This window comes from Molothrus ater, chromosome 1 (genome assembly GCF_012460135.2).
Source record: "Molothrus ater isolate BHLD 08-10-18 breed brown headed cowbird chromosome 1, BPBGC_Mater_1.1, whole genome shotgun sequence".
Classification (NCBI taxonomy): domain Eukaryota; kingdom Metazoa; phylum Chordata; class Aves; order Passeriformes; family Icteridae; genus Molothrus; species Molothrus ater.
Window position 1 is genome coordinate 121,445,391 of NC_050478.2, and position 22,370 is coordinate 121,467,760.

The window sequence follows — 22,370 nt, forward strand, 5'->3', positions numbered from 1 at the left end:
ATTTTACCATGTTTCTCTTCCCATTTCACAAATCACCAAGAAAGCCAAGTCAGGGAAAAAAGTGCAAACAATTGTACCTGGGCAACTTTGCTTTTTAAGATGTTTTCTTCACTTGCCTTGGAGAAAGAAGGTAATGAAAACTAACGGCTATGACGTATATTCTGTTCAAATGTCACAGAACTCTAAAATGGCTACTCCATTGTTTCAATAAATCTGGAAGAGTTTTGGAGGTTAGTAGCTATGAAAGAAAATTAAATTATTTTATTATAAAATACGCAGAAGCTTTTACTAACTGACAGTTTGTTAGACAGTAAAATGCCTAATAAAATTTAGTAAATTCACTACCATGTTCCTGAAAGTGTCCAACACGGTATGGCCATATGCTTACTAAGGAGAACAATGTTTCATTGCCTAGACTAAAAGCAAAATTCACAATGTTACTTGGAGTAAGTCGTGGAAGTGTGAAAAGAACTGCTCATTATTTAGTCTTTTCAGCATGATAGCAGAAATAAAACAGTATATATACTTACTGTGTAATTGAATTTTGTACACTCTTTTCATCTAGAGTCATTCCTGGAGGTGGATCATTTTGAAATGCCAATAGTTCTTTTTGTAATCGTTTCTATAAAGAAATTGTACGGAATATTTGAAATACTAAATAAAGTTCAACAATAAACATGCACACGTAAGTACATTTCATCAATGTTTGAAAGGTAAAAGGAGTTTTACTTGACAATTTAAAAACAAAGTGAAATTGAAAGGTGAGAAAGAAGGACGACTTCGCTCCTAGAAATTAAACTGAAAAGACATAGGCAAAATAAGTTACAAGCTTTAAACTTACTTTTTGGGTAAAATACAGTGGCACTTACATTCACAAGCTTTAACTTACTTTTGGGTAAAATACAGTGGCACTTACATTTGCAACACTGCAAAGGGAAGGGAAGAGCTGTTGTGTTACAAAATACATAGAGGTATAAATGAATTTGTTGTATAACAAAAATATCTGGAAGACCTCTACCCCTAGCAGCAAACACTTCATATTTACACAACATCATTAGATTTATAATTAAATCTACAAGACTTTAACAGCACAACTCCCTCCTCTAAGTAACCTAAGACATTTCCATTTGGCATCCGTGCAAGCCTTTGCCTTGATCTAAGTCATCCCAGAGGACAGAACAGAAAACTAAACCAAGACTATTTGGATTGCACAACACAAACTAAAAACTTTACACTAACTGCATCTAAGAACCTACAGAGTCATAGCACTTATTAAAGTGTTATGGCAGTAGCTCAGGTAATTCTTGCCTATTTTGGCAGAGATAAATCAGTCACTGCAAGAAGGTGTTTCTGTAACAACTACCAGAACAGTTTCTTACAATCTACTGAGCAAGGGAAATGCAGCCTCTGTGCTGTCATTGGCACTGCTCACAGAGTCAATTTTCTCCATATAAAGTTACACAATATGTTTTGTCATTTGCAAGCCATCTAGATGATAAAATGTTCAAGGCTTTCTCATTTCTACTGTCCTTTTTTCCTGCCAACAATTTTAAGGTTACCATCTACAAGTTCACTTCAACCTCACTACAAGTCAAAATTATTTTATACTCCAAAGGAATAAAAATGTTTGGGGATTTAGTACCTCATTTCCATTCAATATCCAAAATTTTTAAAACACAAGTTTATCACACACTTGTAGCTGCTTTCTAGTGCCTGGTAGAACTTAATGAAGTTCCCATGGTAAAATAAAGTGTTGATTTGTCAACACAGAAACGATTCAGTATCCCATCAAATATATTTGAAATCAGACTACAATAAATTCAACCACACAACTCACAAAGAAAAGGCCCAGAACTTACATTCTGAAAGTACTGAAATAACTTTCTGTCTCTATCAAGCAGCCCTAAAAACTTCCTTGGGATTCTATATTGAAAGTTCCTACCTAGCACTGAGATATAACATATACAAACTGAAAATCCAATGCTAACATTTTCATAAGCTGTCTACATTGCTCACACATTAAAAAAACAGGCTAGAATCCTAGTGTTGACCTTTTCCTTTCTCCTCAGATTAAGAAAACACTAACAGTGTTTCCAACACCACTATTATGAATTAAAATGCAAAGGAGCAAAGTTGCAAAACCATTTTATAAATCCTTAATTTGAATGGCAGAGATGTTTTGAAGTCAATTCTTTTTCTGGCACTTCCCCCGACCACCATCAAACAAGCCTCAAAAGGAAATCAACCTGTGTACACTTTATCACCTAGAGAAATATTTTAAGAGTTCAGAGATGAGAATGTTTGCCATTGGAAATTCAAACTCCCCCAAAGAGGGGATTTGGAAACATTGGTTACAAAATAGCAAAGAACATATGTATATAAGAACAGCAAATCATTCCGTAGATCCATTTACTTATACATGTAGACCAACTATACAACTTTGTCTTATAAAAAGGAGCCTAAGACACATTTTAGACTTTAATTAAAATCAGAAACATTAAGCTATCAGTGTCTGACAGTAATTTGAAGAGACAAAATTTTGTCTGTTCTGTATCCTAAAAAAAATTTCAAATTACCAACACTTAAAATATTATCTAATTTTAAGTTTTCACCTTTGGCCCTTTCTCCAGCAACCACCTTTTCTGTCTAACACAGACTCAGTCATGCGTTTGTCCATATCACTAGCACAAAAATATCCTCTGTTTCATAGGTTTTTGGTTCTCACATACTATGTTTATAGTACTTTCTAAACAGAAAAGCCAGTAGCAAAAAGAAAAAAACCCATTAAAATATATACTTGAACAACAGAGTAGCACAGAAGTGCTCTGTTCCTCTGATCCTAAAACATTTGTTGACACTGGCATGAGGGCCTGTCCATTCAGCAAAAATAACACATACAGACAACATGCTACTTCTCATTGTTTGCAATTCAAAACAAAATTCACAAAACATATCCCAGAGAAATAGCAAGAAATACTATTTACACTTTGGGTCAAAAGTAACATATCAAACAAATCATATTTTTAAAGAGGTTACTATTTCCCAGTTAGCCAATTCAAATAAGTATCAATATAAGCCAGAAAAAGAAAGTCAAAGAAGGTATAACTCCTCCCATCCATAAAAAATCCTGGACAACTAGAAAAAACTGATGAGCAGAAGGCCACGGTACTCAACAACAGGACTGGGGGTTTTTTGCCTCAGTCTCCAATGGCAACCTCTCTTCCCACACCACTCAAGTGGATGGACAGCAAGAGGGAATGATGTCCCTCCCACTTTAAGTAAAGGTCAGGTTCATGGCTACTTGAGGAACCTGAATATAAACAAATCTCTGGGACCCAACAAGCTGCATTCCAGACTCCTGAGAGGAATTGGTAGACTCAGTTGCCAAGCCACTTTCCATATTTGAAAAGTCATGGCAGTCAGGTGAAGTCCCAGCTGGCTGGGAAAAGGGTAAAAAGGAGGACACTGAGACCTGTCAGCCTCACCTCTGCCTGGGAAGTTCATGGGACACATCCTCCAAGAAGCTGTACCATGACACATGCAGGACAGAGAGGGATTCAGGACAGCCACCACAGCTTCACTGAGGCCAAGTCCTGCCTGACCAACCTAGTGACCTTCTACAATGGAGTCACTCATCAGCAGACAAAGGAAGGGCTACAGATGCCATTTATCTGGACCTCTGGTAAGACTTTGGCATGGTCCCCTACAAGATCTTTCTCTCTAGGTTGGAGAGAGATGGATTTGATGAGTGGACTGTTCAGTGGATAAGGAACTTGTCGAAGAGTCACATCCAGGGGCGTTGCAATGAAATGATCTTTACAGTCCCTTCAAATCCAAACCATTCTATAATCAGTTCCATCTGACCTCTATTTGCAGCTCTCAGTGGAAATATCAATACAAGAAAAAAAAATCTATACCATTCCCATATAAAGCTGAAAAGAGCATGTTCAGTAGAAAATGAATGTGTTATCTATTAAGTTACAGAAACTCAATAACCCAGAAAAGCAAGACTAAGATTCTCAGTGTTACAATGAAAACAATTTATAGCAAATAAATTTATCACATTGAAATAAGAGACTCCACAAAAAACCCTGACTATGGTTATCTATTGAGCATAGGAAACTCCAGTGCAATTCTGATAAATGGTAAATTCCTAGACACAGCTCCTCACTGGATAGGGAAGGAAGGGATTTAGAGGTGAAGAAACATAAAACTCCTCTGGAAATGTTCTTGATTCAGAGTAATATCCCAAACAAAAGCAAGTTTCAGCAAAAGGCATTATTTCCTTCTGCCTTACAGGAACCTCTCTAACCCTATGTCTGCCTAAAGAACCTGTATTCCATTATATTATACCTTGATGGATTTTATGTATCTTAGCACTGCTCCCTCCCAAATAAAGAGGCTCTCAACCTAGAATTATTCAAAACAGAAGAGCAACAACTAGCTATTAGAAATGGCAGAGAACTCTTAATTTTTCTTATCTCCAGCTATACTGACAATCTAGATAATTTGCTTTGATATTGAAGACCAAAAGAGGTATCTTGTAATAAATTCCTGGATTTCTACAGTCCTCAATGACAGGAAGCCTGAAACTGTTAAACTGTTAAATTCAAGTGGAAAAAATGCTATTAAAGATTTCGTAAGTATTAAATTAATCTTGCCACTAGAGACAGAAGTTAGTTTATATATGAAGATAATTACTGCTATTGGACCGACAGACACACATTTAAGATGTGATTAAGCCCATTATTTGTTGGGGTTTTGTTTCCCCAGCTGTAATAATAAAATATACTCTATATTTCAAAACACTCTACTATTCCACACCATAGAAGTTAATCTTTCCTAATCTGATGAACATATCTGGGTATCTTTAACAGGCCTTCACCAGACATCTTCAAAATTTGGGGTTTTTTTTAATCAAACATCAACTCAATTATTTCTGTACAGAATAACAAAGAGCTGCCTATAGACCCTTTCAGAACATAAGAGCACTCCATAGACACTGGAACAAAACTGCAGAGGGCACAAAGTGCCTACTAACCAGAATTCATTCAAACGGTAAAAAAAAAAAATTAAAAATTTAAGAGAGATAATAAGTAATATTTAGAAAATAATCTTAGAATTCTCTGGTCAATGCATTCCAGTGTTTCACTACCCATGGTATAAAATGTTTCTTTTGTATCTTACCGAAATACCTCATGTTCCAATTTGTATCTCTTGCCCTTTGGCTTCCCATAGTGACTCTGTTTTCCCTCGATATCTTCCTATTATATTGTTGCAGGCATCAGCAAGATCTCTCATTTGCCTTCTCTTCTTACAGCTGAAGAAACCCAGTCTCCTTGGAGGTCACACAGTTCTGTCCTAGCCATCCTGCCCATCATCTGCTGGATTCACCCCAGAACCCCAAAGTTTGTCCTGGACTGCAGCTCCCTGAACACAGCACTCCAGATGTGCTCTCAAGCACCAGAGGGAGAAGAATCACCTTCCTCGAGCTGCTGGCTCCATGCTTGCACAGACAGCCTAACCTGCAGCTAGGGATATTCAGAAAACTTGAAGATATTTTCCACAGATATTATGAAGGACTATTTTTTTCTTTCTTTCTTAAAATAATTTGTCTTTTGCTGTGTCTCACTAATACTGAATTAGTATTAGAAACTGAATTATCAGGAGACTAATCTAGTTATAAAAAAACCTCTTAAATGAAGCCCTTAAAGACCAGATTCATACAGTTTAATTAGGAAACTGAGTTCCTCGTTACCAAAGTAATTCAGAAAACATCTAAAGTTTGAATTTAAAACCTTGAAATTAATTTCTCTTCAGTGTTGAATAGTATTTGCTGGCCAAAAAGGTTACAAAGGACAATGATTTTCTTACAGCAACACAGTCTAAACACCCACTCTTAGCTTCAAGACTCAAATGTACTTTAAAAAAACATGACTCTGGTATATCAAGCCCATACACAATAGCTACAAAAGACACAGTGTGACTGCAAGATTCTGAAATCAAGCATTTGAAAAAAAAACGTTTCAGCAGTGGGAAACCATGAGTGCAGAATTATTGTTTTTGTTTTCACAAACATTCTAGAAAATTAGCAGCAATATACATAGGAGGACAAAATATAACAGATTAACACTTGTAAGACAATTTTAACTCTCATTCATAGAATCTTACAAAGTTAGGCTTTAAAGATACCTCTCCATCTTCCTAACATAAAAGGAAGTTGTGCTAAAAGCCTTCAACATTTTTTCACATCACTTTATCTCTTGCCTTTACAACTGGAAGAATTTTCTTTACAGTAAGAGATCCAGGTGGGTTGAATGAATTAGGGTCAAATTACTTCTCTTAGGCTTCATGGATGTGAAAATGTTCTTTTATTTACTTCAAGTCACATCTCACCTTTCCCAATCTCACACTTCAAAGCCAATGCAGACTGGCCTCAAAATACCCTTTGGCAGGTTCACTCTGTTCAACAGAACCAATCACCCCCCCCCCTCAATCAGACACCCAGCCTAAACAACCAACTACAACTTTGATAACTTGTGGTCTTTATGGTTTTAGAAAAAACAGAGTCCACATGAACAACACCACATTTTTCTTGTGTGCTTATTCAAATGTCACATCAACATACATTGAAAATTTTTTGCACAGTCAAAATATAGCTACTGCTCCTCCTTCACAACAGTTACACCCCAATACAAGGAGAAAATCATGTTAATTCAATTGATTTTTTTTTTCTTAAATACATTTGGCTAATAGTATTTGCTAATTGTTGACTGTTTGCTATAGGTATCAAAGACTATCTGGTCCAGTGATTTCCAGAAGTCAAACTTTCACATAAGAGTAGAAAAACAAAAGTAATATTTATCATCTGGAAACTCACTCAAAAGAATTGTCAAAAAAATCAAAGATTCAGTTGCTTAAACGCTTTTTAAAAGCAAACCAACCCACATAGCTAAATTTTAATTACTGACATAATATCCAGTGTCTAAAAGACATTGAATCTGCCCTTTTTGTTTGGCATGCTTTGTCATCAATTCAAGTATTTGTCACCTATTCTTTGCTTTGCTTTCCTTTCCTATTTACAGGCTGATCCCTTTCCTCATCTTTCTAACGATTTATAAGAACATCTTTTAATGCTTTTCAAACATACCAATTCAAAACAATGAATCGTGAGTAGATTTCACCCTTATATGCTGATCCTTTTAACAGGAATTACTTCGTTTCACTTTTCTGTACAAAGCCTCCTCAATCTTCATGTCACTGAACAGGCCCTCATGGTGCCACATTGACTTTTACTATTATTCTTATTTTTTTCCATATTGAGAAAGCTTGATATCAGACATTAGTATTTTTGTTTAAAAACCTTTGTAGCCCTTCAACACTCCAGCTATATTAAGACATGCCTAACTAAAGTCAATACTGCAACTGCCTTCAGCTTCTTCCTTACCATGAATGAGGAATACTTTTTTTATCACACTCAAGTTGCTTTCAGCCTCTCAACCAGCTTCTTCAAGTCAAAATAGAAGCTAATGCAGCTATTCATGCCTAAAACAACCCCCAAACAGATGTTTTTCATACATTAATATTCTCTTGGGAGCTGTGCTGGCTTTACTGTCCTTTTCACATCACAAGACACTCTCTTCAATGGTTCTGCTAATCCATCAAAGGATTTCATATAGTAGAACCTTCCTGCTTGCCCACTTTCTATTAGGAGGGGCTGGAAGAAAGCAGGCTGCAGACTTATAGGGGAATACATGAAGGATGCACAAGCAATCTAACTTTGACATTTTCCTTATTTCTGATAGAGAATCTTATGCTTAAACATTCTTCTAATACAACTTTAAAGGAAGCCAGAACTAAAATGTATTAAATTGATAAAAACTTTCACAATCTAGAAGGAAACAGAACAGCTGAGTAAGAATATCAGAAACCCAAGACTGCTTAACAGCACAGTTCTTCTACTAAAGGAATAATCATATGCAAAATGCAAAGGAGTGACATAACCAGTAGTTTATGGAAGTATTTTCAAGTGTAAGTCTTTGAAACCAAAATTACTTATTCCTTACTTATACCTATCTCTACAGGAAAGGATGAATCAGGGATGAAATCAAAGAACACAGCTTAACACTGATCCAAGCATCACTTCCAAAAGAAGTTTATTCAAGTACTTGAGACATGACTGACATAGCAATGGTTTGTATCCTGTTGCTAATTCTGTCAAACAGGATTTGTGCAACTCCTTCAGTGATCCTCCACAGATTTTCTAAGGTATCAAACTCTTAAGACTTCTTACAGCTTATGGAAAAAAGAACTCAAAATCAGCTGGCGCCAGTGGAGTAAAATTCCTGACAGCTTCCCAGACAGCTCACATCTACCTCTATCATTTCTATCCTGATAGACAGCACACACTGTCTGCCATGGTTCAAGTTAAATGTATGTCTGAAGCCAACAGCTTCTAGCAAAAATACACACTCCTCTTTCTCCAAACTGGCACATATCTTACTTGGTCACCTCTGGAACTGCGGAGGTAACATCTCAAATGCCACAGCTGAATTCCCACTTGAGTTGATTCTTGGTGAATCACGTAAAGAAGCAGGCAGGGCCTGCACATAAAAAAGATGCAACACATGAAAAGAGAGAGGGGGCAGCAATACAGGACAGGAAGAAATTCAGAGGTTTTCAATATTAGTTTTTCAAAACCAGCCCTAGAAACAGGTAGTTTGTTCGCTGTGTACAACTGAGCTGAATATTATAGCACATAAATGCTTATTAACAGCTACAAAATAATTTCACTGGTCTCTGTGTCCCTGTTAGTTATCTCAAGTGTCAATAACATATATTCCTAAAGCATACATGGAATCATCACCATCACATTGCCCAAAAACAGGGATTTTTTTTTCTGATTCTACCATAAACAAGGGACACCCAAGGACAGACAGAACAACAACAGAGTTTAACCACAATCCCTCACAATGAAGTAGTGCAAAGGTTCTTTTTTTCATGGTGGGTAAATCTTCTTTACCCACCATGAAAACTTCCCTAGCTCTTGGAGGCATGTGAAAATTACCTTTCTCAACGGCTTTAAAAAGGAGTATCACAATGTCAGTTCTAAGCCCATTGCCAGAACTCTTACAACAGCTTTGCCCCTCCCTTGGAAAAGTGGAGCACAGGGAATTAAACTTTAACAGAGCTAAGGGCAAACAAAAACATGTGTACAATGAAGTTAGAGGGGTCACTACCAAGTACAACTTACATACAGCTGACAGCACCTAGGCCAACCAGTAAGTGTTGCTTCAGGTAATATTTTATTCTTCATAACTGGAGTGGGAAAAGTGTACATACAGAGGTATATTGGCTGTTGATTAGCAGTAAAATATTAACACATTAATCCAATCAAGTTTGAATGTATGCCCACAGTCCTGCATTATTATTTCCTATGAGTTGAAATTACAAACTTTGAAAAGATAAATAATACAAAGAAAATAAAATTGCAATTCTTGAATACTTCACTTTTTGGTGTTTCAAGAAATGCAACACAAAATGTGCAGTGTCTTAAATCAGCAATATCTTAAATGAGTAAACTAAATGATGAGCTATCTTAATCAAATACCTTACCTACAAACATCCTATTTCAGCGATCTTCTTTTTCACAGAGAAATAAAGCAAGAAGGAGCCCAAAGCAGATTCACAAAAGACATGGCATATTAAGGGAAGTGGTAAGAATTTGGTAGAAAATAGCTAGGGGAAAAGCAAAACTATCAGTAGAGCAGAAACATACAAGCAGAGCAAAAAGTGGCAAATGGACAAGCAGATTCCTTTCACTTCTCCTAGAGAAAATGTTTCATTCCCACACCTTATTTCACCATTAAAACAAGATGTGGTGGGCAATTTAACTGAAATGTGGTGACCATTTCACCTGGACTGGCAGGAACTCAACTAGCTATGTCCAATAAGGTAGTATCATGATGTTATGAAGAAACAAAGATGGAATAGCAACTTCACAGACTAGGAAGCATGCAGGACCAAAACATTTGCACTTGAATTGTGTTACAAACCTTTTATTTCTATGCACTTAAATTCCCTTCTCTTTGTTGTAAGAAACTGTGAATGTAAGAAAGGAGTCATCTTCCAAGGCCAAGCCTTCCTGAACACTGTAAACTCAAATCTTAATCTGGCTCAAAGATCAAAGAGAAAGAAAATTAACTCATAAATAGTTAGAAGCTAAACAATAATCCCATAGGGGCTCCATTCTTCTATTTTGGTGTGTGTGTGTATATATATATAATATATATATATTAGGTAAAGCTGCTGCACCCTAGGGAGACCTAACACTATTTCTTCTGTAAGTACCAAAGCTCTCTTCCACATCCAAAAATTTAAATGGGCCCAAACTCTGTTAGCACCAAAACACTGACAGTAATATGATAACATCCTGGCAAAGAATTTACATTTTGCTTATGAGCTACAGCCTGTCACCTCCTCCCACATTCAAGTTATGAAATGTTTCACAAAAAACATCCTTTCTGTTTTGGAGAAGTTCTTACATGCAGGAGACAGTCAGTGTGCAGAGACAAACAGCAAGCTTGTCGCAGAAGAGGAGCTGAAACCAGGCTGCAATGACAGTGTTGTACAACAGCGCCATGTTGATTCATAAGCAAAGCCTGACTGTTAGTACCAGCTACCAGCCTGAGAGCGTATCACCACTGAACTCTATTTTCAGTATTTCAGTTTCTTCCATTCACATGTCTCTTACTGAAAAGTGCCTCAAATCCAGAATATGAAGTTCTAAACACCAGGTAGGTAATTATGCTTTTCAAACTAAACTCGTCTACAGAAGAAAAATCCAACATATTTGAAACAGTTGAAGTATTCCAGAAACTCATTGCACATTACTCTCTAATTAAAATACCAAAAAACCATCAAACAGAAGAGAAACAAAATTAAGACTAACAATGGTGACATTTAAGAAAGTTACCTGCTACACTCCATCTCGCTACTTAAGAAATCTAGAGAATGACAGTTCCTACAAATAAAAACCCCTTTATTTCCCAGTCAACCAGGTCATTCAAGAAAGTTCTTGCAGATTATATCCCATAATTCAGGTGAGATCATTTGCTCCAGACTCTCAAACACACAAACCATCCAGATACTTGATTACCACAATCCTGCCTGAATTCTTCCTATCAAAGTTGTTCTACTAAGCTTTAGTCAAGGCACAGAGGAGGAAAGATTGATAATTGTCTGGATGTGGTCAATTAAAGCTTCAGCAAGATGCATAACAAAACAGGTCCACAAAATACTCTGTCCTTATTAAAAAGTAATACTGGGATTTTAGCTCAAAGAATTGTTTTTCAGTTTTATCTATTTTTGGCTGAATAGCAGGTTTTCAATCTATACTGAGAATGCAGAAGCAGATTAGTCTGCTCCTCATTTCTAACAAAACATGTTAACATCTGGCAACTGAGTTCTAATGTTATTTCCTCAGACCAATCCTGACTTCAAGATCTGAACCTCAAGCATTTTCCACATTTCTCTCATTTTAAAGGAACCAAATGGCAATGCATAAACCTTGTTTATTGAGGTTCCTATCACTCATCTTTTGTTCTTCTGAGCATTTAAAAATTTCAAAAATCAGTTATGGATTGAGGGTGATGGGAGGAGGGATTGTTGATTTCTCAGTTTGATAACAGAATATTATCTTCATATGCTCCAAGATATTCTAAAATATTTGAGTGAAAGGTCAAAGCAACAATCCTCTTTCAAAGAGAATAATACACATGACTAAACTCACTAAGAGACAAGATCAACCTGAAATCGTAACTACAGTATAATTAGAGATAAATCACAGTAACTATACACACACAAAGGAAACATTCTGTACTTCACAGTCTGAAAAGCTTTTTGCCAGATAATCAAATTTTTTACAATGAACCTGTCATTTGAAAGAAAATTAAGTGGAATCCACTATTACAGGTTGAGATGAAACTGACAGCGAGTCATCTGCTTTGTAAATGGAGTCTTTAAATGTACCAACGCCCAGCACAAGCCTCACACAGTAATAAAAAGTCAACCGCAGATAATTTTATCTTTTAAAGAAAAGAGTCTGGCACTACTTGAATTGCTTCAGTTACAAAAATTAATTTAAGAAAATAGTGAAGGCTGGCACAATGAGGTCAACCATATGTTTACCAGGGAATTTCTCAACCTTATAAAAACATTCCAATAGCTGGTAACCAAGATAAAGTGTTCTATTCTGACAAAAAGCATTTTAGAAAGAAAAAGAGGTAAAATGTTGGAAGCAGCAAATAGCAACAAGATTTAAACACTCATTCAATCCATACCCCTAAATATGACAGGGGGAGAGTTTTTAACTTAAGAAGGGGCAAGGAAACCGAATGGATTTAGGTTTCTTATTACTGGCCACCAATTCCTAATGAAGAAGAAATAAATAAATCAATATGAACAAGTAGCATCAAATTCTATGAAGGATTTTATTACAGCAGACTTTCAGGGACAATATTTGCTATGCTCTACTAAACTATTATCATCATTTACTGACACATATAGAGATTTTCTTCTTGAAGCTGATTAAGCAGTGCTTTTAATTAAGTTGAATAAAAAAAGATTACAAACAACTTTGTATTTGTAATCACCCAAGGAGAAACAATTATTTTTTAGTACTGTGTATGAAAGGATGAATAGCTGGTAACCTCAATGAGATCATTAATTACCAAAAATGAAGCGTCTCACAGTTCCTGACTTCCACCACTAACTTCTGTCCTTCCTTTACTAACACATTCATATTGCTTTTAGAAAGGTAAATTATAAGGTTCTCTCCCTTCTTTCCCTGCCATCCCTGACTGATACCTGTTTTTCATACCAGTAATTAAGGTCACCTGAGGAAAAACAAGCAAACACAAAAAATTAAACTGCAAAGGCTTGCACAGATTCCAGAACCTATTTTTGAACAAAGCAAAGTAAAAAAAACAAAACAAAACAAACAACCCAAACAACCGCAAAGGCTCAAACAGATTCCAGAATACCTTTTGAAAGCCTTCAACTATAAAAAGCAGGCAGAAGACATGTTACATGACCTTCATTGATCACAAAAGGTTGCCTACTGGCTCTTTTTATTTAAAGCATTTAACCTATTTATTTTCATTTGCTTGCAGTAAATGAAGTTGTAATAGGTTTCAGTGAATAGACAGTACTAGCTCTTCCTCCCTTCAAAAGACAAAACCTATATATCCAGCTGACAGTTCTGTCACAGCACTTCACTACTTCAAAGCCATGCAAGACACACAAAATTTCTGCTCCAAGAACTTTCGTCATCCTCTTCCCCTCTGCCCTAGTGGAAATTTTAGCCTGGAATCTGCTTGAACGCTCATCTCTCAGTTGTAAACCAAGGCTGTGTGAGAGACACGATCTAATGATGTGAAGGCATTTACGCTGGCTGCACAGAGCCGTAACTGGGTACATTCACTGGCAGATGTGCCTTCTCTCTTGCACATCAACAGGGGTAATTTAACCTCAGTCTCTGGGTGTAGTCACCAGTATGGCCTAGACCTGTACAACACATAGTGAAGATCCTTTAGTCTAAAACTCTTCGCTTGGTACTGGAGCAAACAATTGGAGAAAGTACTTGATCACTGAGTTTCACACATTGTTAGAGCTAAGCTGCTTTAGCTTATTAAAGACAAACCCACAGAGCCTTCCAAGGGAGCAGCTTAACAAGACAACATTCCCTGGCTCTTGCAAATGTACTGTGTTATATTTTTCTCTTCCCAGAACTTGAATAGCTAGGCCTAAACACAAGCATAACATACTATAAAACTCAGAGCAAAAATAATTGTAATCAACCAGAATTACTCTTCTTTACAACAAACACCTGTCTACTTGATTCTCCTGACTGAAATCATAGACATATTCACAAGTGTTCAACATGACAGGTTGAAAGCATCCATTGTTTTTCACATTTTAGCTGTATAGTTGGTCTATTTGTAAGGAAGAGCTGCTGATAGTACTCAGGGGGCACTTGTTTCAATAAGCTTTTCCATTACTGCTTTCTTTCTCTGAAGTGAATTCTTCCAACCTAGCTCAAAAATTCTGCAGCTGCTGCACAACAAAGTATTTCCCAAAATTCTATTTACACAGGCAGATACAAAAACAAGCAAATGTGACTCCTTAGGGCCAAAAGCCATAACTTCTATTTTATTTATCTTTACTGAATGAAGACTATAAATTTTAAGCTTCAGTTGATATTCAAGACAAAATTTTATTAATAAACTCCCAAGATTAAATTAACTCATCTTGGTAAAATTACGAAGAATTTTTTATTTATCTTACTTCACTCTAGCATGGTTATACACCAAAGCTAATAGAGCACACATCAGTACAGACTGATTACCAAAAGTTATGTAAAGGACTGACAATCTCTTAGTGGATAGAGGAAATTATTTTTACTGTCTACTCATTCCAGTTTTAATTATGGTACTCACATTTCTCAGTTTAAATAATTACTGAAATCTTTATCTTCAACAGCATTTCACCAACGGAACCACTAAATACTTTATTAACTACCAATAATTTTATTCTGTTTATATCTCAGAATTGATTATATAGCTACAGTACCCACTAATTTTTTTTTTTTTTCTTGAAACAACACAAATAGCATCCCGTACTATGACATTTAACAGCACAGAACCAATGTGCATAACCATCCAAGTTCCAATTCACTGAAAGCTTTCCTCACTTAAGGTTGGGGCTTTGGCTTTTTTTGGAACACACCATAAAAATAGTTTTGTACTTTTTTCTGGACAAAGCTTTTAAATAAGAACAAATTATTGCCAAATCATTAAATAAAAACACTGCCAGTGTTGAGCAAAGATTGTGCAATAAGTAATTGTTCTGAGAACAGCTGGAAACACAGAACTTCCACTAACACTAGAAGCACAGGTAAAGAATAGAAGGAAGTGTAACCAAGAGTGTATGTGGTTTTTCCTGGAGATTTCAGTGGCCCATAAATATTTTCCTCAACCCCCACCCCACCGACTGAAAATATTGGGGTGAAACTTGCAGTTAGTTTTCATGTTGTTACTACCTTGCATTCTGTGATACAAGTTCATTGGGATCTCAAACTGGCCATGAATTCTGCATTGCCATCTCACACAGTTATTTTATTAAACAGTTGCTTAGATACACCTTTAAAAAAAATCTATTGATGGAAAAAGATTTTTCAAGTAGCACTTTATTTTGTTGTGTGCAGGCAATTTGATGGTAGCCCACCACAGCAGTTTTCGAGGCATGACAGAGAAGCACAGTGAAAGCCAACATCCTACACTCTTTACTGAAGTTGTTTGTGTCATTAATTACATTAGCTCTGCATTCAATCAGATGTAAATACCTACAAGTACAAATCTTATGTGCCTAACTTTGCAGAATACATGAGAAGTTATTCTGGTGATAAAAAAACCTAAAACCATCCCTCTAAATATTCTCACAGTTTCATAAATAAATCCAGGGTTTGTAGTATTTAAACTAAAAGGAAGTGAAAGGTAAATCATAGCAATTAAGATGTCAGTATTATTAATAAAGTCAAATCTTTCGAGTTTATGATGCAAATAGTTCATATCTGGACACTGAGGGAAAGGCTTTAATAATTTAACACTTGGTACAGCAATGATGTATTTTCTGTGCATTTTTAACTGATCTTCCTTACTGTATTTTTACCTGCTCTTCCATTCATAAGGCAAGTCCTGTGTTTCCAGCTGTTCTGAGAACAACTGTTTACTATTTCTCCAGTATTTGCCTTTAAAGGCTTCAGATTACTAAAGATGCTGTATCAAAATTTTCTAAAGCAAATCCATTCTCTCCCCTTGTTCTACATTACTTTTCAGAATATTTATGTGTTTTTATCCAGGAGAACATTGCACAAGGTTGGGCTTTTTCTGGGAAAATTCTTGAAAATAAGTGCTCTTTTCTTTAAAGGCTTGGCTGGGGTATGTTAGCTTTTTTTTAAGAAAAAATATGATTTGCAAAAAAGTTATGCAAACCAAGTTTAAACCAGTCCAGCAATGGCAAATTAGCAACAACAGTGTGGTTAGAAAACAGAACACAAGATCTCTATTTTTTCTGTGATAATAGAAGCATTGGCTTCTATTATCACAGAAAAAAAAGGATTACAGAAAACCCCCATTAAAGACTGTCCACACAGACAAAAATCACTGTAATTTTAATGATACACACAAAGGCTCAAAGTCACAAGTTACTGTGCATCCACTGAACTGCAGTAACTGTTCAGGTCGATGTTCAGAGCCATTAACAAAAAAGAAGCAATTTGTTACAAGTTTCAAAACTTCACTGTAGACTGACTAAGAACAGGCTAATCAGGTAACTCTTGTAACTTAATCTGAGACTTCAGTGGATCTGTAAAAATAAAATGTAATTAACCTGGGGCATTATACACTGTTGTATAAAATTACAGCAGTTTAAGAAGTAACTAGAACTTACTCTGTGTACCAATGTATCATTTTTATCAATAAAATCCATAATATTGTCACAATGGTACAGTGTCAGACCACTGGTAGAGTCAGAGGTGGCAAAGAGTTACACAAACATTTCAAGTAAACACTGTGTGTGTAAAAACACTACACTTAATCAGAAAAAGGACATCTCTTTGTTGTGTCTGGCAACTTAGAAGATAGCAGTAATTATAATAAATTATTCTATACCAAAAAAAAAAACCACTTAAAATTACAGATATCAGTTTCCTTTGTAAAAGACTTTTTCACACTTAACACTTAAATGTTAATTGATAGAATTCAGAGTTTTGAAATCTTGCTCACCTGGGAGCATGTCCATCATAAACTTACTAGTTCACTTACTAAATTTTCATTTATGCTTCCTGTTTACAACTCCTTTCCAACATGCTAAACGACATTATTAAATTAGTAGTTTAGTAAACATAGGAAAGAGTAATTAGAGCATCATGCAATTAGCCACATATAGACAAAAAAACCTCTATAAATGTCCTTGAATCTCTTATCAAAAGACAACAGAACATCAGGTAAGAAAACAAAAAGTGTCATCTTACAACTGGTATTTCTAAAATGAAAGCAATTACAACATCAGGCTTAACATGGCTGTAATTTCAGGAAGCGAGTATTACCCTGTACACATCTGACATTTAGGCAACATTTGTCATTCATGTATCCTCAACAGCCTCATTTAATATATAACCATTTTTTCCCCTTTCCAGAAGGAGCAACAGGAATTAGGGTGAGGCACGCTGCAGAAGGTCATTTACTAGGCCAGAGACAGCGACACAGCACAGCTTTACCAAGTCCTTTTACAAAGTGCCTCTTTCCTGGTTCACAGCTGCCATTCCCCTACTTTTCACAGTTTTATAAAAGACACTTCTTAATAAACTATAGCCTCTATTTTGCAGTTGAGCTTGTAAAAGTCTGCCTATTAGAAGAAGAGCATTGCAAAAACACATTTGCCAGATAGAGCTAATAAAGCCAAAGCACATCAGACTACCTGCCTAAGCTACTGCTAGAAGAACATTCTGTACAGTATGTTCAATTTCTTGATCTCGTTTCATTTCAGTAACTCTGAAAGACACACTATGGAATGGGGGGGAGGGGGAATTATGCTTCTAAACTTCAGGAGAATAATTTTTATCCCAGACAGTTCAATTTAACATTTTAACTCTTTTTGGCTATACTAAATGCAGGTTATTAGGAAAATTAAACAAATTTCACTCATTTTGTACACTCTTTCTGTTCTGTTCTATTACTAGTGACAAAAAATGTAAGCTATACTGGACCAAAATGAAAGAGATCTAGATAATCCAAATATAAAAACAAAATGGAAAACTAAAAATATCCAAGGAAAAATAGAGAAGGTGCTGGTTAAATAAGAAGAGACAGGGGCCACTGCCACAAAACCTAGAGATCTTTTCTCCTGCCCCAGTCGTAATAAAGCACCACCCACTCAGAGCAGCACACAGTGAAAGTGATCCATTCTACCAGAGCAATTTCTGCAGCCCCTATTTAAGAACCCCTTCAGAGTCGGTATGAATGAATAATTCAGCTGGAAATACCTGTCAGGCAGCAGGATGTTCCATCCTACTGTACCTACAGCAATACCATCCGACCGAGAAAGCCAGACGTAACCTGTCCACAGAGCTGACACCACAGCGCAACCTCATTTTACGCAGAGAAAGAAAACCCCACGGGGAGCACGCGGCTTGGAGCAGGACATGCCTGTCCCAGTCCCCCTTGTGCGGGGGAATTACAGCGCCGGAACCCCAGGAACCCGGAGCTGTTGGTCACGGTCCCCACGATGCCACGGGGAGGGTGCCGCTGCCCGCGCACGGTGTGGCACACATTGCCATGGCGTCCAGAGCAGCTGCGGCCCCCAGGTCCCGGGGGCAGGGATCCCTTCGCCCTTCCCTCGCCTGCCCAGGAAGCGGCGGCATCGCTGCCAGACGCCTCCCTGAAGCGCCTCTTCCCCCGCGCCCGCCCCGCCCGCCGCCGTCCGGGTCCCAGCCTCGCCCCTCACACCTCTGCGCGTCTCACCTCCATCCCGGCCATTCCCTGCCGCCACCTGCCCTGCCCGGCCCCGCCACCCGGGACCTCAACGCCCTCGACTGCTGCCCGGGCGGTTCCTCCCTCAGAGCCGCTCTTCGCGCCGCGCCGCGCACGCACGCGCCCGGAGGAACGGCTGCTCTCGGCTCCCCCCGCCGCCGCCGTCGCCGCCCGGCCCCAGCGCTGCCCCTGGGCTCCGCCGCAGCCGCCTCACCTGCATCGACGCCATGATGGATCCGCCTCCTCCCCCTCCCCTCTGCGCCGCCGCCGGGGCGGCCCCGCCCCGCGCGCTCCCCGGTCACGTGCCCGTGCCCGCCCGTTGAGCGACTGCGCGTGCGCGGGGCTTGGGCGAGGCGAGAGCAGTGCGGGCGGGCCCGAGGAACGCTGGTGGCGCGGGCGGGCGGTGTTTGTGTGTGAGCTGCTGCCCCCGCCGGCCAGGGAGGCTCCCCCGGCGCTGCCCGTACCCTGCTCGCCCTGCGGGCGGGGCGGGAGCGGCGCGGTGTCCGTTCCCGCCACCCGGGATGGGGTTGATCCCCTGCCGCCTTCAGTTTGTGAAGGTTTTTGGAGCTGTACCTGCAGAGTGTTTAAGTGACTCAGTTAATGCGGACTGCGCCCCTCCGGTTTGTGGGTTTCTCCGGGCTCCCCTCACGCCTGGTGTGCCCTCGTGGGAGGGCCATACAATCATAGAACCATAGAATGTTAAGGAGTGGGAAGGGACTTTGAAGATCATCCAGATCCGACAGCTCCGCCATGGGCAGGGACACCTCCCACCAGACCAGGCGGCCCAGAGCCCCTTCCAACCTGGCTTCCAACACTGCCAGGGATGGGGCATCCACAAACCTCCTCCTCCAGTGCCTCACCACCCTCACTGTAAAGAATTTCTTCATGATATCTAACCCAAATCCCTCTTCTTGCAGCGTGTCCCATTGCTCCATATGCTGCCACTTGATCCCGCCGCAGGTCGGCCCGGGCCGGGCAGGCCCAGGCCCGAAGGGCCGCGGGGAGCGCGGCTCTCCCGGTGAGCGGCTCTCCTACTGTGAACCCTGTCCTTCTCCTTCTCTCACCCTGTCCCTGGGTGCTGCTCTGCCGCCGGTCATCTGATTTTCCTGCACTGGTGTCTGAGTCCAAATGAACATGGGTGTATTTTAAGTCGGAGCTGTGAAATACAAAGCTGTGTTTCGTGTCAGGTACAAACAGGCGACGTGTGTATTTGTGAATGCGAAATGTGTGGACCCAGACAATGGGAGAGCTGTGAATTCTAATAATAACTGAGGAAAATAAAGCATGGAAAAAGGCATTTGAACCTATCTTTTGTTTGCAATTAACCCTGGTTTATTTAGGAGCACTGGAATGAAGGTGTTAAGGATGTTGCTTTTTGCTTGCATTTAATCCATAAAGACCTCTGCAATAATAACCTTTTGAAGTATAATTTTTGAATATTACTTGTATCCTTGAAACTATAGCTTTGGAATATATATAAAGGAAATATGCTTATCTCACGCCTTATGGAAGCAGAGAAAAACAGCTTGAGAAAGGAAGATGAACATCACCTCAAGGATTTATGGTTTCGACTGAAGGGAAGCTGGATATCACTGTTGTTAGATTTATAGTCTCTGCAATTAAAAGGTGGACCCACATCTGGGGAGCTGGACTCTTCTTCTTTTGGAAACTGGACCGCCACCATCTGGGATACTCCTTTTGAGATACATCCTGAGAAACTAAGATCACAATAGTGTATAGAATTGTGATGTAATAATTTGGAATAAAATTGCTGAGTAAAAAATTGGAAATAGAGACTGCTGAAAAAGCTGATGAGTACCCCTATAAATACCTGTAACCCTCAATTATCGGTGTGCAGTTGGAGGGAAAACTTCCCGTACTGTACCCAGCACTGTATTGCTCATACTTTACCACATTAAATAATAAATTGATTGCTGCTTGAATATTGGCCTAGTCAAGCTTCTTATTCATAACAGAGCATTTCTGGATTCTACATTTTCCTTTCCTGGACTGGAATAATCCCTGTCCTTTGCACCAGATGATTTTGCCATATCTGTGTAGGTGAAAATAAACAGGCAGCACTCAATAGAGTGACTGTGTGCAGTCAATAAATTAAACAGCTTGCGGAAACACGCTTCATAAAGCTGGTAATTCTGCTGTTGTATTTCAGACTTACGGATCCTCAAGACAAATCTACAAAATGTTTATCCAAAGACAACCTATAAAATTTATAATCCCAGTGGTTATGTAAAACTAAGGATTTAACAGAGAAACTGATTTTATAGGTCATTGTAATCCCCATCTTCCCACAGCTTATGTTGCACATTCCAAAAACACTGAAGCCCCTTCCTCTGTCCCTTCACCCCTCTCCTTTCTGATGATGTTAAAAAATCATCGCGTCACCTCTGCTCCAGTGGTAGCCCTGATTTTTTCTTCAGAGATGGCCTTATAAGCAAAAATTAAATTATTGAACAATTTTTTGCAGTTTGTATTACCTTTGAAATCTTCTTTAATTTTAGACATCTAGAAGGGTTCTGCACCCAAAATCCTGTCTACCTTGTTCAACCATATTACTGAGTGTGATGCAAGTGCTACCTTTATGTACAAGTTTCACTTTCTGGTATGTTTTTAATATCCTCAACTTTGAAAACAGTTAACTGGAGGAAACACAAAACCTCAGCACAACATAGCATCAGTTTCCAACTTTTATCCAGTATCAACACTGTCATGGATGTTAAAGCAAGCACACAAACTTGGGGTTTGCTTAAAAGGCATAACTCTTTAAGCAGAAAAAGACAGCAGGAGTATCCTTGCCCTGTGAGGTAGCTGCAGAAGTGAACACGGCCCTTGGCTTTGCAGGAATTTGCTGAAGACAGAATCAATATTTGTTGATTTTTGTGTAGGAAATGAAATTAGCCTGTGAAAAGTAAGGATGGGAAAAGTATCGTAAGTTGCATCCTATACATTTGTCTTCTAAATTCAATTCTCATTCACAAACTCTGGGCTCCTGATGCCATGCAACCTGACATTGCTCAACTATGTTTTCCCTGGAAGTCAGTATTTATTACTATATGATTTTTGCAAGACCATTTAGGTTGCAGAGGATTTGTTGCATTAAGCAGATGCATAGAGCTGGTAAAGATTTTTCTTTCCTGCAGTTCTTCAGAATGAACTTAGTCTGTTACAGCACTAAGTGGAACATTTCTGTTTTACTAGTTGTCGTTGTTTTGCATGAGCCAAACATATGTTTATCCTAAAATACATCTTTTAATGCCGTATGCCTCAAAGACAGCAAGAACATCAAGTTTAAGCAATGGACATGTGTTCAGTTATAAACATGGACATATTGACATATTGTGTTGATGTAATCACAGCGAGATACAACTGATTTCAAACAATTATACTCTGTTTCTTAAGCCTCTTCCAGAAAACCCTGTTGAAGGTCAGAAGATATAAAACAGCATAAGCTTGTGAATGCCAGAACACTTCACAGACTGCAAGCTGGTTTTGCATGGAAAGATCAGCTTTGTGGTCTTAGGCAAATTGTATTCAGTACAAATATGACTTCTACTCTGTAATAAAGGAAAATTATCTCTGGATGAAAAGGCACTTTTGCAAAAAAAAGCATAGCTTTTAACTCTCCTTATGCTCAAGAAGTCTTTTTTATCTATCACACAGAGCTTTTCAATATTAAAACAAGTTACCTACTATGTTTTTTACTGAAGTATTGTTTACTGAGATAACTTCATCCATACTGCAAATCCTACTCCTGAGGATAGT

General features: G+C 38.4%; 1 protein-coding gene across 1 annotated transcript in view; it reads right to left on the reverse strand.

Annotated features, from left to right (window-relative positions):
- UBE2W (ubiquitin conjugating enzyme E2 W) overlaps positions 1–18,842 on the reverse strand; it is a 32,347-nt gene extending 13,505 nt beyond the window's left edge. The window contains exons 1-2 of the mRNA XM_036401219.2: positions 18,805–18,842; positions 531–622 (exon numbers count right to left, since the gene is read on the reverse strand). Of these exons, the coding sequence (XP_036257112.1) occupies positions 531–622; positions 18,805–18,819 (107 nt within the window). The 5' untranslated portion in view covers positions 18,820–18,842. The remainder of the gene's footprint in view (positions 1–530; positions 623–18,804) is intronic.
- Positions 18,843–22,370: the final 3,528 nt, after the last annotated feature.